The 22,256-nt window shown below is 34.4% G+C and overlaps 2 protein-coding genes and 1 pseudogene across 2 annotated transcripts; 2 read left to right on the top strand and 1 right to left on the bottom strand.

The window, feature by feature from the left end:
* Window positions 1-9,404: 9,404 nt before the first annotated feature.
* Window positions 9,405-22,256, top strand: part of LOC125468204 — a 61,601-nt pseudogene continuing 48,749 nt past the window's right edge.
* On the top strand, window positions 13,217-14,222 carry LOC125478386. Its single transcript, XM_048586548.1, has 3 exons — window positions 13,217-13,353; window positions 13,515-13,547; window positions 13,848-14,222. Exons 1-3 carry the CDS (start codon window positions 13,242-13,244, stop codon window positions 14,021-14,023), a joined length of 321 nt encoding a protein of 106 aa, XP_048442505.1. The 5' UTR covers window positions 13,217-13,241; the 3' UTR covers window positions 14,024-14,222.
* Window positions 14,389-20,476, bottom strand: LOC125468098 (disease resistance protein RPV1-like). The gene is made up of 6 exons (XM_048586477.1): window positions 19,806-20,476; window positions 16,898-17,996; window positions 16,518-16,817; window positions 15,550-16,392; window positions 14,836-15,457; window positions 14,389-14,726 (listed from the first exon to the last, which is right to left on the bottom strand). The coding sequence occupies exons 1-6, from the start codon at window positions 20,306-20,308 to the stop codon at window positions 14,554-14,556; spliced, it is 3,540 nt and encodes a 1,179-aa protein (XP_048442434.1). The 5' UTR covers window positions 20,309-20,476; the 3' UTR covers window positions 14,389-14,553.

Genomic DNA, 22,256 nt, shown 5'->3' with positions numbered 1-22,256 from the left:
ACTGACCCAAAAAGTGTTTCTTTAAGTCATGGTCGGCCACTAGTTGTAGAGATGAAAGGAAAAAGAAAATTTTACTTCTTGTGTTACATGTGATTTTCTAAATCACGATTATTTTGATCGTTGCTCACCTTTTTGTGATAAAATGCACTTCTAGTTGCACAAAGATTTTTTATGATAAAATACAACACACTTTGATCGTTGTTCCATATTTATTTCTCATCCTTGAATTGTTGGAACCATTTCTACCAATCAACCCATCAACTAGTGTTTCCAATATCACCATCTCGAAGGTTTATATATTCAACTACAAGATTGATTGTCCTAAAGATGATGAGGAAATTAGACAAAAATTAAAACTTGATAGAACCGTATAATAATGTGGCACTTTTAATGTTCAGGTAGTTTCATAAGGAAAGTTTAGAAAAACTTGAATCTAGGTACATGTATGGTTGAACTTAAAGTGGTTGATTGAATTGTTATGTAGTTATAGATTTGTCATATGGTTACGAGATTTGGCAAGTTGTGTCTACGTTCACAGGATAAGAATATTGATTTCTCATTATACGAAATACAATTTACAATGTAAGAAACAGGGGAAGTTGGGAGCATTTTGCTCTTTTCCGTTAGTAGACATAATGATGAAGACGATTTTCCTTTTTTATTTTTTGTTTTTATGCTTTTCCCTCTCTTCCTCTACTCTCCTAAGCTTCCTTCCCCTTTTCCCTTCTTTTCTGCTTTTCTCTATTCTCCAAAATTTCCTCTCATTTTCCTCCTTCCTTTTCTACTTTTCCCTTTGTCTTTTCTGCTTTTCTTCTTTTCCCTTCTTTTCTGCTTTTCTTCTTTTCCCTTCTCCTTTTCTCTATTCTCCGAAATTTCCTCTCATTTTTCTCCTCCCTTTTCTACTTTTCCCTTTTCCTTTTCTCCTTTTCTTCTTTTCCTTCTCTCTACCCTCCGGAGTTTCCTTCTCATTTTCCCCTCTCCTTTGACGTCATTATATTTGGGTTGAGATGTGGACCTGTTATTGATGAACAGACAACCAAGGCAATGCTTGTTTTGGTCAAGCAATTGGAAAGATGTCTTTTGCTTAGGGAAGTGATGGCCACTAGTGGTAAGTGACGAGGGAATTGGATCCTCTCCTGAGTGAGCCTCGTGACCAACACACAAGGGTTGTTGAATTTTGATCCAACGACTACAAACAGGGAACGTTTTAAAAGTTGTAATAATTATAGCTGTTGGATTTAAATCCAACGGCCTTTGTGTGTTGGTTAGAAGGTTCCTGAGCCCAAGCTCAGGAGAGGATACAATTCCAATGACGAGAGAGGGACCCCGTGCAATGTTTTTCTTGATTATTCATTAATTAAAAGTGGATGAATAATGTCATTTAATACTACAGTCTAATAGTATTCATGTTCACTTGTAAGTGAGAGGTCTTAAGTTTGATTTTCACTAAATGCGAATTTGAACCATATTATTGCTAGCCCATTGTGAGGCTTAGCCCATTCCCTTTCCTTAGTGTAACTGTGTAAATAATATCGTTTGTTCAAAAAAAAAAAAAACAGTATATGAATAATAGCAACTTGGTCTACTTTCATATTTCATTTCAACGTTGGGAAAGGTCCAACTCTGTGTCCTGTTACTTTTGTTGATTATTTGTTACTTTATATTATAAGAGATTCTTTCAGATAACCAAATTTTACTTTTAGAGGCGTCATTACTCAATCAATATTTACCACGATTTCAAAACATACTTTACCCTTCCAATAGACGATTGCCACATTATGGGTTTGTAAGATAAAGACATATCTCCCCATCCGGTTGATAAGGATGGTGGAAATAAAGGATATGGCCATACATGACATCCAAAATGTTGAAAAACACTTTCATTTTTTTAATGTCTCGTACAGATTATATTTTATTATTAGGATAAATGAGAGCTTTACAAATTAAACAATGCACTGAATAATATAGTTGCAAAGTCCTCTGTCGTGGACTCTATATGTTGATGAATGTCTAATGTAGAGTTCACTACAAGAAAATAAGTGGAAGTTTATCCTACACATTTGCAATTAAAAAGACAAATAACATGTGTACACATGATGTAGGATTTAACGAGGTCAAACTCACCATTGAGAAAATCTTCAGACTCTTAAGTCAAAACAAACATTAAGAAAAATGAGTATATAAAGACTTACAAAACTCATCAACTAGACCCACATACTAGTACACAATTTTTTCACTACGCTTTGCTACCCGATCTCTCTTCAGCCTTCAAGTGGAAGTGGCATGACACTAATGCAGTCGTTAATCACTGTCTCCTCTAACTTTGCAAGATACTAACGCGATCATGCAAAATGTAATAATTTTTTAAAATCAACCAATTACGAAAATCACAAGGCACATTTTCATAATTAATTTCCAATTGAAACACAATGAAAAATCAGTGATTAAAAACTAAAATATTCTCTTTGAAAACACATGGACACAAAATTGATTTTTCTCAAATAAAAACTCTATGCCAACTCACTTTAAAACCTAGAGCATGCAACATATAAGTTTTGAATAAACAGTGAAGAAAATATAACTTTCTCTTTCTAAATGCAGTACTGCCGACTACCATGTACCGTATATGAAAGCTGCTATATGAATTCTGCTTACAATATAAATCTCAGCAGCTACAGAAAACCACTCATGCTCAGCGACAACAATAACCAAAACCACACAAACTTTTAATGCATGCAGCACCCAAAACTGAAAACCATATTCTAATGCACTCGGTGGCGGTGTGCTAATGCATATGCATCGACGACCATACCTGAGTGGACGTCTCTAAAACGCTTGGTAATTTTGTGATCGAGAGCACAAGAGACAAAATTAAACTAAAATCAGCCTAACCCTGAACAAGCAAAGCCCCGAGTAGACGAACACGGATGCGCTGCAACTCATCCACTTCCTTCTTAAGACTTTCGTTGATCTTCAACACACCTTGGAGTTTCAACACTTGGGGTTCAAGCTTATCAGCGATCTTCTGGAAGTGAATTACTTGATTATAAGCATCAATCAACTCTTCATCCCTTAGGAATAATTGCCATGTTAATGGCAAGATATTATTTCACATAATATCTTGCAATTGTTCTCCAATTACCATCATATATGGCTGGCCACTCTCCACCTAAAGTGCTGGACACCCTCCTATAAATACCCCTCGCATCCCACTAAAATACTAAGTCATTTGCTACCCACGAACTCCTAAATACATTCATTTCCGAATTTTAACTTTGGCATCGGAGATTCTTCGGCCAAAATCCCTCTCATTCATCATGAGCGCAAGAGACATTTGACCTTAATCTTATGCATTATTATTTTACAAGTGCATTTTTGTTAAAGTAAGAAACGGTGAAAATTTGCTTTCATATCAATCTTCGCTCAAGTTTTGTCAGAAAGTTACATATAAAGCTAGGAACTTTAAGAAAATCTCAATTTTAACAAAAATTGATTGGAATTGAACACAACCGATCTTTCTCTTTATTGTGCATTGAGTCGTCGACGTGCCCATCGGCCTCTCCTCCTTTTCCTGTTTGTCCATTACCAACCTTCAACATCACAATTGTCTGAATTTGAACTGAAAAAATTAATTCCACCACATGAGTATTCTTAAATCTTTCAGATTATTTTGAGACATCTCTCTACAATCACCTGAATTATCTGTGCAACTCCATTTAAAATAATGAATTTTGATTGCTTGGTGACATGATGGTGAAGAATTTATAGTCACTTCCCCTCAAATATATGGGTGGTTGCTTGGAAAGATTTGTCAATATAAAAGATCGTTATCCTAACCTCACACGCACTTCTCTCAATCATTTGATACTCTCTCGTTTCTTCGTTTTCAATCTTTTCACGATCCTCACGCGTCACTCCATTACCTTGAAGAAGACCAAGGGCTTATCTCATGGTTCAAATCAAAGAGTTAAATCATTAGAAATTGGAATATGTTCACACACCAATTTTTACTTCTTACACATAATAATTTTTTGCCATTGTTCTTTTTCAATTCATTATATCCGATGTCTGAAAATTACTAGGTAGTTCGATATAGGTAAGTCTTCAATAATTAGAATTACTGGGTAATCCGACTTTATGTCCATTAGATGGGAAAGTAAATAAAAATAGTATTTTCTCAATTCAATCTTGATCGTTTATGTCTCATTCATTTCTCAATTCAATCTTGACCGCCTTATATTTCGAGCACACTAAGCATTTCCGATGTATTAGAAAATTTGGACTCAAATCTTATATTTGAGTCTAAATACGAGTCTAAGGGTTCTCCAAACTCATATTTATGTCTTTGGCGGAATGAAGACCCAATTTGAGTTTCAGTATGTGATTTGAGTTGAAAGTGGAGCCCATGCCAACTAAGAAAATTGTTACTCAACCAAGAATAATGAGATTTGAATCCAATCATCTCCAATACACAACCAAATTGTTAAAATTCAAATATGAATTTCCAGTGCAAGGATTCAAATTTTAAAACTCAAAACGAGTTCTAAAATTTGAGTTTTTAAGATCCAAATACATCACCTTTTAAGATCCAAATATAAAAATATTGTCTAAGATTGAGTCTTTACATTACAGATACTTTGATAGGTCTCTCGTAAAACCAAGTCGGTCATGAAATTTTTAAGCACTATGATTAGCAAATGAGGGTCTTGGTCGGCTATTATTATGCTTCCCCACGTGCATGTTAGCTGCCGCACGTGTAATCGTCCAATTGTCATATAGCGAATTTGATAAGAATAATTTGGTTGCGTTGCTGAGTCCAATTCAATGAATTTAGGAAAATCTGATGGTTGATTTGTGTAGTTCACGGTTAACTTGGGACATTGTCATTTATGGTTTATAGGAATAGTAATTGGAGATTGATATGTGTTGCATATGTGTCATGTGTGGTGAAGGACCCTCAAGCTAGCCTTTCACCCCTTTCATTCACCCCAATTTAGTATCAATTAGTTTGTTTTCTGCAACCTACTTAGTTTTAGTTTAAAATTCGTCCAAACAAACCCCACTTTAGTATTTCGTGTCAATTTACTTCAATTTTCGTCCAAATCACCCTTTAGTTCCTGTTTTGAGTCAATTTGTTTGTTTTGCGCTGTTTTGAGTCAGTTTGGTCAGTTTTGACTCCCCACATCTTTTTTATAGTTGTTAGATTAAACATTCATCCTTTTTAAAGATTTGATCAAGGTACTTTGATCAATTGCCACCTCAATAAGTTTCTATTTATTTAATTTCCATGTCATTAATTTAAATGCATTTATATAGAGGCACAAGGTAACTTAGCAACTAATTGCCTATAATATAGAAATTTAATTTCGTCAATCCCCTTCTACACATTGAATGACATTTTTTTAATAAAATAAAATAAAAAATTAATTAACTAATTCCTCAGTACCTTATTATCAGTATTTAAAAAAAAAAAATCTCTTTCTATTAAAAATGTCTCAATAAAAAGTTTTCAATACATATTTTTTCACGCATAGATATATAAAAAATATACTTAAAATTTATGGTACATTTGAGAACAAAAGTATTAACTTTTGGTACGTTTAGATTTCAAATGTACCGAAAAGCCAAATGTATCAAAAATTCAAATGTACCATAAAACCAAATGTACTCATTGTTATGTAACCTTTTTGGTACGTTTAAATTTCAAATGTACAGATAAACCAAATGTACCATAAAACCAAATGTGCCCATTGTCAGGTAACCCTTTTGGTATGTTTAAATTCCAAATGTACCAAATGAACAAAAAATCACAAATGTATCACAAAGCCAAATATCTCTATCGAATAACTCTTTTGGTATATTTACATTCCAAATGTACCGAGAAATACAAAAAATCAAATCTGCTATAAAACTAAATGTGTCCATATTATAGCTATATAATCAAACAAATCTTTATTATGTGTTGGTTCTTCTAAATAATAAAATTTGACAATTTTTTTATTTATAAATATTCTACTATATTCACAAAAAAAGGAGTAAAATTATAACAAACAATAACAAAAATGCATAGAGATGGATAATAAATGCATAAATATAGGGATAAGAGGAAAAGAAAAAAAAAAGAAATTTCTAGGAAAAGTCGTGAAAAACTAAAATTCTAAACAAAATAAACTTATGTGAAAAAGTGAAATTAATTACCAAAATTTTAGGAAAATGTTTGATCAAATTTTCAAAAGAAGTGTATGTTTAGTCTAAAAAAAAGAAAACAACGAGGCGCCAATATCAAAACGCCCCTTCTTTTTATTTATTTATTTTTTGTCCAAAGTAAATGCAATGCTACTTAATTAATCAAATATAGGGAGGTTAACTAAGTCTCTAATCCTTAATAATCAACTCTAAAACATATTAGATAAATTAAATCATCCATCTCTAAATGTTGATAATCATCACATGACCCACATGGTCATTATGCAGTTTTTCATTTTATATATAGTTCTATTGAAAGTAATGTTCAAAAGACCGCATCACGCGTATTTTTAACATAAACGAGTGCTTATTAGCTGTACAAGTAGAGTTTTTAAACATTTTTCTCAGTTAAATGTTTGAGCTTCATGTTAAGAATCTCTTTATCAAAAGAATTAGCTTTTGGTCTATTAACACTTATCTTTTCAATTTTGGGAGAGATCTTCAATTTTAATTTCACATTTTTTTTGTTAATATTAAAAGAATAAAATACTATGTCAAACCGGCTCAAGTACAAGGAGAGGACATGTAAAAATGTATGGGGGTTGATACTAAAAGACTACATAAATATGTGTTGAAATATCAGTAAAAGAAAAGAAAAAGAAATCTAGACTCTCAAATTCATATTGACATGGAGATGATTGGTAAATTGGGTCGAAAAGTTTTCTAATTTCGCTCGTTTGGTAAAAAGAATTATATTAAAGTATTACGTTACGAAATCCTGATTCATTCTTGTTTTAAGCATCAATTTGCAAAAGAACGACTTTGGTCCTAATTCTTATTTATAGTGTAGGGAGTGACATACATAGATGTATAAGGTTGGAACAACTCTTTTCCTTTTCCATTTTTGCTCTTCTTTTAACACCATTTGCATAAAGAAAAACTAATGAAAAGAACCTCAAATTTTAATCCAAAAACATACAATGAATTTTCTTTAATTACAATAACAAAAGACGATGACAATATTGTAAACAAGTTAAAGTTTAGGTGGAGTGACAGTATCACAATTAAATTAAAGTTGACACCGACAATCGTTTCTTCATAAAACATAAGCTTTTTCAAAATTTTCATTAAAAATCATTAATGTGTTTTTCATTGAAAATTTTGTTGTGTGAAAAATTTTCATTAAAACTCACTTATATAAATATTTGATCTAAAAGAATTGAGTAGAACCAAGAAAATGCAAACAACAGTCTCCAGGAAGACACACGTGCGCTGCTTAAAGACTCGGAAGTAAAGGACAATGTGGACTGGAAACACCGAGTTTTCATTGATTCATACTGAGTTTCATCAACTGAGAGTGGCCTCAAATGCGAAGGACGAGCATTACTACCTACTCTTTTCCCTCTTTCCATCCTTGCAGAACGCGAACGCCAATGAACCGGGGATGGTGATGCAGCAGCTTCATTGAACTGCTGTTCTAAATTTATAGCACCCAAATTCAGAGCTATTAAAATAGCCCTCAGAACCTAAACCGAATTCACTCCTAGCAACAAACTCAAAACTGTCCCGGTTTTTCACCCTCGGTTTCAAACTCCGAACCGGCAATCCTAAAGGCTGATTATCAACCATTGATCTGGGTTTGCATTGGACATAAAAAAACATTGCTTTCATGACAAGATTGAGCCACGGCAGTAACAGGGTTACCCCACAAAATACCCAGAATTCCAATTCTCACCCTCTCTTTTCTCACCATACCCACATGGGTGTTCACACCCGCCGTCGAAATTCGACGAAACGGGATATATTGTAGGCATATAAGACTCAGAAGTACCTAGTACATTTGAGCTATTAATTATCACCGTTTGGTTGGAATGACGATATTGACCTTGTGTTTTGCTTTGATTTACGGGATTTTGTGGAGTGGTGATCTTATATTAAAGTATAACGTTACGAAAAACTAAAATATATTAAAGTATTACGTTACGAAATCCTGATTCATTCTTGTTTTAAGCATCAATTTGCAAAAGGATGACTTTGGTCCTAATTCTTATTTATAGTGTAGGGAGTGACATACAAAGATGTATACGGTTGGAACAACTCTTTTTCTTTTCCATTTTTGCTCTTCTTTTAACACCATTTGCATAAAGAAAAACTAATGAAAAGAACCTCAAATCTTAATCCAAAAACATACAATGAATTTTCTTTAATTACAATAACAAAAGACGATGACAATATTGTAAATAAGTTAAAGTTTAGGTGGAGTGATAGTATCACAATTAAGTTAAAGTTGACACCAGCAATCGTTTCTTCATAAAACATAAGCTTTTTCAAAATTTTCATTAAAAATCATTAATGTGTTTTTCATTGAAAATTTTGTTGTGTGAAAAAATTCCTTTAAAACTCACTTATATAAAATCAAAGAGTGGTTATTTGATCTAAAAGAATTGAGTAGAACCAAGAAAATGCAAACAACAATCTCCAGGAAGGCACACGTGTGCTGCTTAAATTCTCCTGTATACTTCAAGATAGGTTGGGTGGTCATGCAAGTGTGCTAGTCTTGAAACGAACAAGTCCTTATGTAACATATAATATTTGGGTGTTAGTGATGTAGACGGAGCAGGAAGAGGATGACTCTTTCTTCTCATCATGTTCTCCTCATGGAAAGAACCAATGCTATACCCCCGCGAATGCAATGCACTCACTGAGGCTTTTTCATTCAACGGTTTTGGTGGTGATGATGCAAATCCTGAAGGAGAAGAAGACCCTTGAGAATGAGTACTCTTTCTTTTCTTCACATTCTCCACCTTCGAGTTAAGCACCTCCGAAGACATGGAGTGCGTGAAGGAGTTAAGCACGGCAGCAACAGAGTTAAGCACGGAGACATTGATCTGGGTTTGCATTGGACAGGAAAAAACATTGCTTTCATGACAAGATTGAGCCACGGCAGCAACAGGGTTACCCACAAAATACCCAGAATTCCAATTCTCACCCCCTCTTTTCTCACCATACCCACATGGGTGTTCACACCCGCCGTCGAAATTCGACAAAACGGGATATATTGTAGGCATATAAGACTCAGAAGTACCTAGTACATTTGAGCTATTAATTATCACCGTTTGGTTGGAATGACGATATTGACCTTGTGTTTTGCTTTGATTTACGGGATTTTGTGGAGTGGTGATCTTATGATTCTTATCTGTTGGGGCTTGGAGGCCATTTGACCGAAGAACAAAACAAAAGCAATTTGGTGGAACACAGAGCTCACTGAGCACCTAGCAAAATAGCAATGCAAACTAGATGAGTCACGAACATACAAATTTGAAGATACACATCTACGAAGAATTTTTCCCATATGTTTTTTAAGCTTTTTTTCTTTTTATAAATTTTTATTTATTTGTATAAATAAAAGACACATCTCCAACATATTCTATAAAAGAGTTTATATTATAGAAAAATAATTTACAGAGCAACTATTCATCATCTAAATATTAAAAAAGTAATAAAATTCAAAAGTGGAACTTGAGCAAGAAGAACATAAAGAGAGATAAGATTCGTCTAGAAAAAGAGTGGGTTGAATTTGAATTGTTTATAATAAAATATTTAAATTTGTTAAAATAAACAATGTTATTGGAGATTAAAAAAAAAAAAAATTGAATAGCTAAATAGTGGAACAAATAAGAGAAAGGGCGAGGGAGAGGGAGAGAGGGATGGCCATAATCAACAGAATCGAACAAAATCTTGAAAGATCGAGAGCTTACTCAAACTGTATCACTCCAAATCCTTTCCCCTTTGTACATTCAATTTTCTGTAGAACCCCTTAATGATTTGGTAATTCCCCAAAAACCTTAACTGTTTGATCCGTTTTTCATATAGGTAGAAGACAGTTGAAGCTCTAAAAACTGCTCTTGAAGGCTCGCCTCTCAACACCAAAGACGAGCGCTGCAAGGTTTGTCTTTTCTCTTTTGCTAATCTTCTGTTTGGTTGCCGAGAAAATCAATCGGTGGAATAGAAAATTGAATTGCAAGTTTAGAACTTTCTTTTCTTATTGTTTTTCCAGTGGTTTTCTTCGGTACCAATCGGAATTGTTCCCGTGTTTAATTATAATCTTAAGTGTCCTGTTTGGTGTGGAATGAAAAGAAAGTGATGAGATTTTTTTTATTTTTTGAGTTTTGCAGTCTGCAAATTGGATAATCGTGGATAGAGCTATCATGGCTATTAAAGATGTGGATGTAATGTTTTCTTCTTTGGATCCCGAGAACTATGACATTCTCATGAAGTAAGTAGTTTTACCTTATGAATGCTATCCGATTTTGGTTTGGAGTATTTTACGTAATCTATTGAATTGAAATTTGAAATCTATGTAGATAATGAACTTTGTTTTGCTAGAAGGTGGGTTTGTATAGATTTGTATGGAGAGAGAGAGAGAGAGAGAGAGAGAGAGAGAGAGAGATGGAAAGTGAGCGAGGGGTAGGGGTAGGGGTCTCAGCGCTGTTTCTGCAGATGGATTTCACAAGTGGGAGAGTGAGGATGGTCAGAGAAAACCATATGGGTCGTCAGGATTTCAGGGAGAGGGGTAGGGGTCATGAACAGAGGCAACTGAGGGTGGTGTGTGCCGGATCTTGTGCTGCTTGCCTGGATTTCCAAAGATAAGTTCATTTTTTAAATTGGATTCTTTACTGTTAGCTTAGATTTTTGAATTTTTTAGTACGTTAGGTCAGGTTTTGGGGTATTCATCCCTCTCCCTCTGTTTACTCCCTTATTTGTTTCATTCTCTCTCATTTTGGGGATTCATCCCTTTTTTTTTTTTTGTGGGTTTTCAGTTTGTTAGTTTGTTTAATTGTTGTTAATTTTGCAGTTTAATTGTTAAGTTTATAATGTATTTAGGTTGGGAACACAATCTTTGTTGAATTCTAAGTTTTTATCCACCTTTGCTTTTTTTTCCCCTTCAATGGTTTCAATTAATTGCTGTTTTAGTATAACTATTGCCTATATGTTTCGGATGAGGTATTTTTCTTACCTTTTCTTTCTTTCTTTACCGATACTGAAGCCATTCCGCTTGTCCCTCTTTCGAGGAGGGGCTTCGCTTCACTCTCCTTGAAGAAACCAAGTTTGCAGTTACGTATATGATAACCTAGAAGCATCAGCTTCTGAGGGTGTCATTCATTGCATGTGGTAAGTACTACGTGTTTTACGGACCTATGCTTTTTGTGCCAATCTTTTGTTGTTGTTGTTGTTGGTGTAAGTATTTATGTTAAGTACTAGCAAACATAGTGTTATTGCAAATTGTTCCATTCGATAGAAATATAGACATCCAGGATTAAGGGTCACATATTTGGACCTTATTCTTGGAAATTGATTGCATTGTTAAATAAACTGCATATAATTTGGGTTGGGTTGGGTTAGAAGATATGGCTACAAGAGGAATTAAATAAGTGGATTGCTATTGAGTTGACAATGCACGAATGAGATTTCTTCCTTTCTGAATGGCTTGTGTAGTCTGCAAGGAGGGGAAAACGAAGGGGAGAAATTCCTTCTCTTCCATTATTTGGTTGGTCAAGGAAGAAAATACTCATCTTTATCTCCTCAGTCCTGCCTAAATTAACTGGAGTCTGAAATGTTCTTTTTTAGAAATAGTTGGAAGTTTTTCTTATTTAGAATTTTAATGATTAGGTTATTGAAAACAAGCCAATCCAAATATGTGATGGTTTACGCGTATTAGGTGGGAAGTTCAGAGTAGATCAATAAAACGTAGACACTTTGTGATTTTGATTACAGCTTTCAAGGAAACATCAATTAAATAACCACTCTAGAAGGTAAATCAGTTGAGTCTTGTTTTCTGATCTGAGGATAGCGAAGATGAAGCCAGATTTGAAATCTGCCAAGGATGTCAGCACAAATCTTTCCCGCTTGATCTCATATAAGCCTTAGCCTGATTAAGCAAAAAAAAAAGGCTTTTGGGCTACCATGGTCTAATTGGCTGTCCTAGTGTGTACTGTTTGCGTTTTCATTAACTTCATACTGCATATGTTCATGTATTGCTTCTCCTAATACATATCCTGTTCTGTAGGTAAATCTGGACAATCTAAGAAGTCACAGTCATCTAAGAACATTGATGGTGATGGTGATGGTGATGAGGATTGGTCACGGATTTCTTAGTTGCTGTCGAGGTACTCAGATCATAATTTGGATATTCTGAAAAGAAGAATCATATTCTACCATCTAGATATGCTCTCGTTATATTGAAGCCTATCTATAAAACTGAAATATTGTTTAACATTATTGTTCATGCCATACTTCGCCGATCCATTTGGAGTAGCAAGAAGAACTTTGGAATTTTGTTGTTTTATTGTTTAAACTTCTTGTTGGAAGAAGTGACACATGACCGAGCGCAATGGCGTTTCAGGATTCATATAGCCGACCCCACTTAGTGGGAAAAGGCTTTGTTGTTGTTGTATTGTTTAAAATTCTTGTAAATGGTGGATTCAAGTACCTTACTATTATTGCTGTATTTCAATACCTTAGTGTATAACTTTTGTTATATTTCAATAATTAGTTCTTATCAGTTAATACATCAGGCTATTATGTTATTAAGTTTGTCTCAACTGTTCAATATGAAATATACTAGACGATTGCTTTCTGACCTTTAAATTCCATTAGGTACTAAATTAAATTAGTTTGTTATCTAAAGGGGCCGGCAGAGAACCATGAAATTCATTTGTACATTATACTTGTAAAAATCTATGTTGCCGTATGTTTATTTTAAGTATACTCTTGGGTAGTTCTGTATAAATTCTTTCATGCTCCAATAACTTTTCTTGCATGAATTTTAGGAATTTATTCTACTATGTTCAACTTTTCATTAGTATGTGCATTACCATGTGGGTTACTTGGTCTAACTAAGGCCTATCACGTTGTATCTTGTAGAATACATACTTTCAGAAACAAATTGATAGACAAATGGCAGAGGAAGACGGAGGTGGCCACAGGCGCTGCTGATATTAAAAGCGAGCCGCATGCTTTTAATCAGGTCTGGTTCTATAATTGAACTTGTAAACATGCCTTTCCCTATGACTAACTTGTTAACAAGTTGCTTCTTATATAAAAGACCCAAGCAGAATGGTTGGGCAGATGCAGATGTGGAAATTAGCAGTTGCTGTATTTGGCACTGTAAGACATTAACTCTTAAATCTAAATTGAAAAAATGAAAATTTCAGAGTTCCCAAGGTCTCACGCGCATGCTCAGATACATTTGTGCTTCATATTTTTAACATCATAACAAGATTGGTTTTTAACATTTAGTAATTTAAACACGAGTTATTGATGTGCAGGTTCCTGTGGGGGAGAACACTGCAAAGGGAAAGGTACTGATTGCATATAATTGTGGTCAAGTATAATTCTATACTAATCTGAGGACCCATTTATACATTCATTGGAATTAAATGTCCCATGGAATTTACAATTTTTCCATGTGCTATTTTAACTCCCAAATGAGGTACAAATTCATTGTTTGGGATGGATGCTGTTTATAATTAATTTGATATTGCGTTTGAGCAAATTTTGGGTTGTTTGTGGTGTTTGCTTCAATTTTCTTTTTGGATGGCCCTGATGTGACTTGACGAATTTGTGCCTTTTATTGCTATAAGAATAAATCATGCAACCAGTGTGCGAGGGCTGTGAGTGTTTCAGTACTCTTCATGCGCCATTAACTTTAATGATTTTCCAACAATTTGGACTCGTCTGTATCTGCGTCATGAGGGAAGTTTCATTCAAACAATCTGTATCTGCGTCTATTGAAGTCAACGACACTGCATTGTCTCAGCAGCTTGTAGTGGGCTAGGAATCTCAGCTTGTAGAGACAGATGTTCCTCCTAATGCTTCCTGACCCTAATAATTCAGGTTGAAGAAGCAGAAACCAGCTCCGTAGTGTAGTAGTGATGCAATTGTCTGCTGTTTATTTGTTTGATATATTATTCAATCTTGTATCTGTTATACTTATTTACACAATATTTCAATGGGAGTTGAGTCTTTAAGAAGCATGATTTTGTTGTAAATGACAATTAAGATATGTAACTTTGACATTTATAAGCAAATAGGATGGTTTTGCTTTCCACGGTGCCGAAATAGCTTCGCTAATGCTGGATGTATCAGTATTTGATGCTGTTGAACACATTTGAGCTATGCAATATCTGATGATGTGGAACATATTTGAACTTCGATATCTAATTGCTAGGGGTTTCTATATCTCAAGCGGTTAAGCGCTTAGCTGTGAACCCGAAATTTTGAAGGCGGACAACATCTTGAAAACAAGGAGGGAATCCAAAGATGTCTGTATCAAGAAAAATTACAAACTCATGGATCGCTTATGGACTACTGTCGCTTCTTTTTCTGGGAGATGGAGGACCAAACTACTAGGGCAAGCGTGAAAAATAAGCCGGACGCTGTGAGGAGCACCTTCCAGTCTCTGAGGCTGCAATTGCTACTGGCATACCTCGTCCTTCCAATTGTGTAATTAGGTTCCTTCTCTTGCACTTCTTCTTTGTCTGAAAAACATACAAATAACATAAAATTTATGTTTTTGAATTGAATACAGACGGACTTGGAAGTGTTTGGATGGAGTATAATTCATTCCAATACAACAACATAGCATACCTGTGTCTTCTTCATCAGCGTCCATGATGAGGCGATTTAAAATTCCCTGCGGAGATTTCGTAGTCTGTTCAACATATTCATTACAGTAACCAAGGAAGTATATTCCTGGTATATGCTCCCACATGGACAAATCTCCACCGATGACACATGGATAATTAGGATCTGATTTGGTGTTGTGTTGGGTACTTATCATTATATTATTCTGGTGTTCTTGCACAAGCTCGACACCAAACTCCTTTATAATCAACTCATCGGCCACTACAGAAACCACCACTTGATCTCCACATTGTAATATTGTTTCGTTCTCCATCTTCCAATGGCTCAACCATATCATATCTTCTCCCTCTCCTGGAATTCCATAGAAATCTGGGCGATAGATCCACTTCAGACCCTTGCTCTTGTTACTCACTTTAGTCAGTATTGGTTGATATATGGGCGATAGATCATTATAATTCCCCTCGTTTGCATAGGTAGCAAAGATGTTCAAGCCTCGAATTCTGTGACTAGCAAGTAGTAAAGGGAATATAAAAGATATGGAGGACTTGGTACTTTTATAACTGAACCGGCCTGGAACCTCATTCCCAGCAAAAAATGTGCTGAATATACCATATTGATACAGTCCCTATGTATTTGCCATAATCATCACAACATTACTCAGTCATTTCTTTCCCATTATATATTTAAGACTTACGAGAGAGAGAAAGAGAGGCGCACCTGGACCGGGACCTCTTTTGGACCCCAGCGTGTGTATGGATGACGCATTCGAACAGTTGGCATGGATTCCAAGTTACACAAGCCCAAAAGTTTGATTATTTCCACATCAACTCTATCAATAGGCTCTATCTTGTATGTATTCTCCCACTCAACTAGATTGTCGTTGTCACTCACATGGTACCATCTAGACCGTTGCTCATTGGGAAGATATTTTATTTTTCTTAATGATATGCATCCTTCTATACTTGTATATTGGTGCACTTTTGGCAACCCCACAAGCGATTCGAGCCTATTACAATCCTGGAAAGATAGATAATCGAGCCTTCTCAAACCTTTGATGAAAACTGGCAGACTGCAAATTGGATTCTCATCCAAATGTAGGCTTCGCAAGTAGGATAGATTACTTAAATGCGTAGGAAAGACATCATCAGAAAGATTGCACCCCTTCAGGCTTAACTTTACTAAAGAGCATGGAAAAAAACTCAAGATAGTTGAACTTCTTTCTGGCCTTAATGGAATTCCATCTGTTGCAAGAACCTCTAGAGACTCCATCTCCTTCATCATCTCCACTGGAAACTCATCAAGATTTGAGCAACCAGATAAAATGAGTGTTTCAAGTGATTTAAGCATGCACATGTTCTTCGGAAGCATCCTAAGATTCTTGCAATCCCTCATATTCAAGTACACGAGTCTCTCCAGGTTTCCAATGGATTCATGAACATCAATCAGGCTGGTGCAATCCACAAGAATCAATTCCTCTAGTTTGGGGCAAAGTGAGAAGTCAATGATTTCAGTAAGGCCATGGGAATGGCTGACGTCAAGGATCTTCAACGAAGGAAAAAACTGGAAACAAATAAAAATAAAAAACAAAAAAATAACTAGGAGTTGATTCCAACATATGAAATTAATTAAAGAATTAAAACCTAAAGAAAGAAGGAAAACAGATTGAAAAGCGTAGGGTAACATACGTTTGCTTTTTTGCAGAGTTGTCTCAAGTTGCTATATTGCATTTCAAGTACTACCAATTTCTTCAAAGAAAAATCAACAGGAATTGAATCCAAAGGAAATTCGAGCCAGCACAACCATCTTAACCTTGTCGGAAGTTCTGCATAACATCCGTCCAGTTGTACATGTCTAAGACAGAGCAGTTTCAGTTTGTGCATCCTTGCAAATGAATTGGTTTCCAAGACATTCTCGTTTGAGTTTATGGGGCTGTTCGTAAGCTGTTCATGCATGTCCAGCATAAGACCTTCAATTGCTTGCGTACCCTATAAAAGAAATCGGAAAAACAATTGGTTAATTAGCACAAGAGAAAAAGAAAAACACACACACAATGAACATTTCTTACATTCTTTTCTCTCAATACTTCGAAAGAATCCTGAGAGCACCACAATCTACTACGATTCTCAGGCTCATATGATTCTCGGCGAACAATTTCTCGTCCCATGTCACGAATCATGTCATGCATAGACAACTTGTTGTCCCTATCAATTGTCACCAAGCACCTATCTCTGAGATTTTGAATGCCACAGATTGTCTTGAAATCACATCCATCTAGTATTCTGACAATGTAATCTTCATCCTTTCCAATAAAGAAACAAGCAATATGGAGGAATAATTTCTGGTCATGGTCATCTTGTAAAGAGTCGTAGCTTATTCTCAATTTATTCATGATTTCACCATTTGGAATAACTTTTAACTTCTCCAATGTACTTTTCCATACACGCTTAGGTACCCCGAAAAGAGAAGAACCCAAAACTTTGAGAGCTAATGGAAGTCTTCCGCTGTGTTGTACGACTTCCTCAGAATATTTCTCATAACCTTCAAGGGGATGATCCTGGCCAAAAGCATGCTGGCTTAAGAGCTCCATTGATTCATCGAAACCCAACGGTCCAACTTCATGCACCGTAATACCTTCATGTACCTTTAGCAACCTTTTACGCCTAGTTGTTATGATTATTTTACTTCCAGGATAAAACTGATCTTTCATTCTGAGTACTGCATCAAATTGGTCCATATGGTCCACATCATCAAGAACAAGAAGAACTCTTCTCAAGCTTATGGCTCTTCCAATCTTAATTATTCCCTCACTGACATTGTGTATTTTCTCTTTTTTCCCATTTAAAATATCACAAAGAATTTGCTTTTGTATTTGAACTAAGCCGTCTGGATGACTTGCAGTTTCTCTGATACTTTCAACATAGCTGCTTCCTTCAAAACTTTCAAAGTTTGAATTGTAAACACATTTTGCAATGGTTGTCTTCCCTATTCCAGGCAGCCCATAAACAACAAGTACACCAACATCATGTGATGGATCTTGTAACCATAAATTGATGTGTTCGACTCGAGAATGGATTCCTACCAGTTTTGATTCAACGCTCAAGTGTGTGCGACTTAGCTTATCACGAATCACTTTAACAATATCTTTGATAAACTTTGACTCGTACCTAAGAATTTGCAAATAAAATGAAAGATGAATCAAACATGTCGTGTGCAATAAACCATCTTAATGTGACTAGTTATTTTTCTTCAATTGGAAATTGGTAGATGTTTTCTCTCTAGTGTTTGATATGTTAGTTTTGGTAAATTTGTTTCTTTTGGGCTGTAAATTTTTCTACATGATGTGGCTGTTGAATATTTTTGAAGTTTCACATTATCGTATGTTAAGAAAAAAAGCAAGTTTATGCAATGTAATATTACTATTGAAGTTCTAATCAAGTACTTTTGTAAGTATAACATGACTTAAAGTAGAATTAATGCGAGCTTCAGCAGAAGGTTGTAAATATTGGGATGTGACATCATGTCTCACCGAAGTATTGGATGAATAAAGGGGTTTTTGAATATTAGTCATTGCAAAAGATTAAAATTAAAAAAAAAAAAAAAAAAACAACTAGTACTAGATTACATATTCAATTTAATCCCTTGAAGTGTACTTTTATCAAAATTTATATTGAATTTTTGTTATTTAATGTGTATTTTTATTTAATCTCTCCACAATGAATTTTAATTTTATTAATATGCACATATTTAGTTCTTTAATTATAAATGAACATAAATGAGAAAATATTAAAAGAAATTTGTGATACAAAATATATAAATACATGATTATACTTTGCCGAAATGTATATAATTGACTTTTTTGTACCTACATGATTGTACCGAAATATATTATAATGAACCTAAATGTATATACCGAAATGTATTATATTGAATTAATGTACCTAAATATCAATACCGAAATCTATGTACTGATATGTACGTACTGAAATATACGTACCGATATGTACGTACCGAAATATACGTACCTAAATATATGTACCGAAATGTACGTACCAAAATATACATACCGAAATGTATTAATTGAATTAATGTACCTAAATGTCAATACCTAAATGTATGTACCGAAATGTATGTACCGAAATATAGTATATTGAATTAATGTACATGAAAGTCAATATCCAAATGAGAGGTATTAGGTTCGAATCTCATGGATGACGAATTCGGTACCAAATTAAGTTATCCATTGTGTAGCTTAGCCGAACCCCCTCTCCTTAATGTAAAATATATCGTTGTACTAAAAAAAAAAAAAAAATCAAATGTGTGTACCAAAATGTATGTACCGAATTGCATGTATATGTTTGTATTAATGAATTAATATACCTATATGTTTGTATTGATGGATATACCAAAATATTCAAATATATTAATGTACCTAAATGAAGAACATACAAATATTTATCGGACTATATATTATAAAAAAAAATTAGTTACCTAAATATAGACATTAAAATATTATGATAAATGAAATAAAGATTAAATTTAAATGTAATTAATACATTAAAATAGGAATAAAAAGATAAATAAACATCAAAATATAACTAATAAATGAGATGATTAAATGTAATAGAGACTATAATTGGTTTTTAATCTTACGCAAGGTTATAATCTAAAACTCATCTTTTTTAAGGATTAAAATAAAGTTTTCTAATGAATAAATAATGATTTAAATATATACTTTTTAATGGGGAGTGGTGGGGCCGGGTGATATTACTTGGTAATATTGTACGGTTCAGGATCGGATCAAATTACTAATTTACTTTAACAAGTGTTACATAACACACGATTAAAATAAAGGGTATGTCAAGAAAACGACACGAACATAAAAAATACAACATGGATGCTAAGTCTAGTACCTACAAATCATATTATCAAATTGACTGAAGAAAGAGAAGAGAAACGGAGAAAATGAAAGTTACCCATCAGCTAAGACCATGCCTGCTAGATTTGCAACCTCTGCAAGTGCCTCTCTCCATCCCTTCACCTTTTTCGACGACTGAGTTCTCTGGTGTTCAGCAAATGCTTTTTCAATACTTCCCGTCTGCTTCCTCAAGTGGGACGGATCGACATCGTAGAAGACTGGTAAAACTACATGATCAATTGAAGTCCTCTTGTGTTCAAGGATCACCACAAGCTCATCGAGGCACCATCTGGATGATGCGTAATCTTTCGAAAACACGACAACAGAAGTTCGTGACAGCTGGATCGCTTTCTGCAGTCCTGGCTTTATATCTTCTCCTCTCTCAAGTTCATTGTCGTCTCGGAACGTGAGAAATCCTGCGTTGTTCAAGGCTGTGTAGAGGTGGTCGGTAAAAGTCTTGCGAGTGTCTTCGCCTCTGAAGCTCAAGAACACGTCGTAGCGATAACCCCGAATAGTGTTGGAATCAGAGGAGGTTCCTTGAGATGTTCTCACAAGAGCCATTGATGTGGATCGATGGACAAACAGCTCTTTGCTAGGTGCATTGCAAATGTCTCTGTGTAGGGGAAATATTTAATAGGGTCATTCCTATCCACTTCCAGGAATGGCCACAAGCATTGACCCAAAAAGCGTTTCTTTAAGTCATGGTCGGCCACCAGTGGTAGAGATGAAAAGAAAAAATAAAGAGTACTTCTTGTTTTATATGTGATTTTATAAATTACAATTTATATTGATGGTTGCTTGCTCTTTTTACGATAAAATACATTTTTAATTGCATTCAGTTCTTTTTGTGATAAAATACAACACGCTTTGATAGTTGTTCTATATTGATTTCTTGTCCTTGAAATGTTGGAGCCATTTCTACCAATCGTTAACCCACCAACTAGTAATTTACGATTTATAACACGGATTATGATCCATCAACCCTTTAAATACCAAGTTTTTTGTTTCTTGTGTACGGCAGCCGGCAGGTATATGGAAGCTAATTGGATTTAGTCCATGTCCTACACAACCAACCATATTACGTATCGTTTAAGGCAAAAACATAAAACATAAATTCAATGAAGATTCCTTTGAATTCTTTTGCCGGCCACTAAGACCAAATCCAACCTGGGCTAAATGCTATTTTTTAGGTTTTACTCCTCCCAAACCCAACCTAATCCATGCTAAATGTGTAGGCTAAATACTAAAAACTAAAAAAAAGTCAAATTTAGCCCAAGATTAGTGGGGCTGACCCATTATATATGTGTATTTTATTTAGTTTTATATTTATAAATTCATTAAATTTAACGGTTAAGATCTAATTTGATGAAATTCAACAGTTAAAAAAAAAAATTAACCGTCCAAATTTAAATCTAACGACTAAAGTAATTAAAAAAAAAATCTCTTATGTGTTTCATATTTTTTTTTCATAATGTTTAACGAGTTTCATGGTGTCGGTTTGCGATTTTTTAATATTTGTCAGAATCTAAATATTTTTAAGTTAAAATGTTAATTATGATAGTTTACATAATTTTTTCTTTTAAAAAAGTTACTTTAAGAAGAAAAAAAAATTAACCTAAATTCATTACTTTAAGACGAGTGTTGGAATTAGAGGATGTTCCTTGAGTTGTTCTCACAAGAGCCATTGATGAGGTTCGGTGGACAAACAAAAAACCTGGTCTTTGTTAGGTGCAATGCAAATGTCTGTGTGCAGGGTAGATATTTAATTAGGTCATTCTTATCTACTTCCAGGAAAATTAACAAACAATTATAAAATGGGTCGTTCCAATGCACTAACCCAAAAAGTGTTTCTTTAAGTCATGGTCGGCCACTAGTTGTAGAGATGAAATGAAAAAGAAAATTTTACTTCTTGTGTTACATGTGATTTTCTAAATCACGATTATTTTGATCGTTGCTCACCTTTTTGTGATAAAATGCACTTCTAGTTGCACAAAGATTTTTTGTGATAAAATACAACACACTTTGATCGTTGCTCCATATTTATTTCTCGTCCTTGAATTGTTGGAGCCATTTCTACCAATCAACTCATCAACTAGTGTTTCCAATATCACCATCTCGAAGGTTTATATATTCAACTACAAGATTGATTGTCCTAAAGATGATGAGGAAATTAGACAAAAATTAAAACTTGATAGAACCGTATAATAATGTGGCACTTTTAATGTTCAGGTAGTTTCATAAGGAAAGTTTAGAAAAACTTGAATCTAGGTACATGTATGGTTGAACTTAAAGTGGTTGATTGAATTGTTATGTAGTTATAGATTTGTCATATGGTTACGAGATTTAGCAAGTTGTGTCTACGTTCACATGATAAGAATATTGATTTCTCATTATACGAAATACAATTTACAATGTAAGAAACAGGGGAAGTTGGGAGCATTTTGCACTTTTCCGTTAGTAGACATAATGATGAAGACGATTTTCCTTTTTTATTTTTTGTTTTTATGCT

The sequence above is a fragment of a genome, unplaced genomic scaffold (genome assembly GCF_019419815.1).
Source record: "Pyrus x bretschneideri cultivar Hongxiangsu unplaced genomic scaffold, Pyrus_bretschneideri_v1 Contig24, whole genome shotgun sequence".
Taxonomy (NCBI): Eukaryota; Viridiplantae; Streptophyta; class Magnoliopsida; order Rosales; family Rosaceae; genus Pyrus; species Pyrus x bretschneideri.
Note: the sequence above shows the minus strand (reverse complement) of the source record. Positions and strands in the feature narration are given on the sequence as shown.

Coding starts and splice junctions, on each gene's coding strand:
- LOC125478386 (XM_048586548.1), top strand. CDS start 13,242: ATGCCTTTCCCTATGACTAACTTGTTAACAAGTTGCTTCTTATATAAA. Junction 13,354..13,514: donor CAGTTGCTGTATTTGGCACT/GTAAGACATTAA, acceptor ATTGATGTGCAG/GTTCCTGTGGGGGAGAACAC. Junction 13,548..13,847: donor AGAACACTGCAAAGGGAAAG/GTACTGATTGCA, acceptor TCATGCAACCAG/TGTGCGAGGGCTGTGAGTGT.
- LOC125468098 (XM_048586477.1), bottom strand. CDS start 20,308: ATGGCTCTTGTGAGAACATCTCAAGGAACCTCCTCTGATTCCAACACT. Junction 15,458..15,549: donor CAAAAGAGGTCCCGGTCCAG/GTGCGCCTCTCT, acceptor GCAAATACATAG/GGACTGTATCAATATGGTAT. Junction 14,727..14,835: donor CGCTGATGAAGAAGACACAG/GTATGCTATGTT, acceptor TATGTTTTTCAG/ACAAAGAAGAAGTGCAAGAG.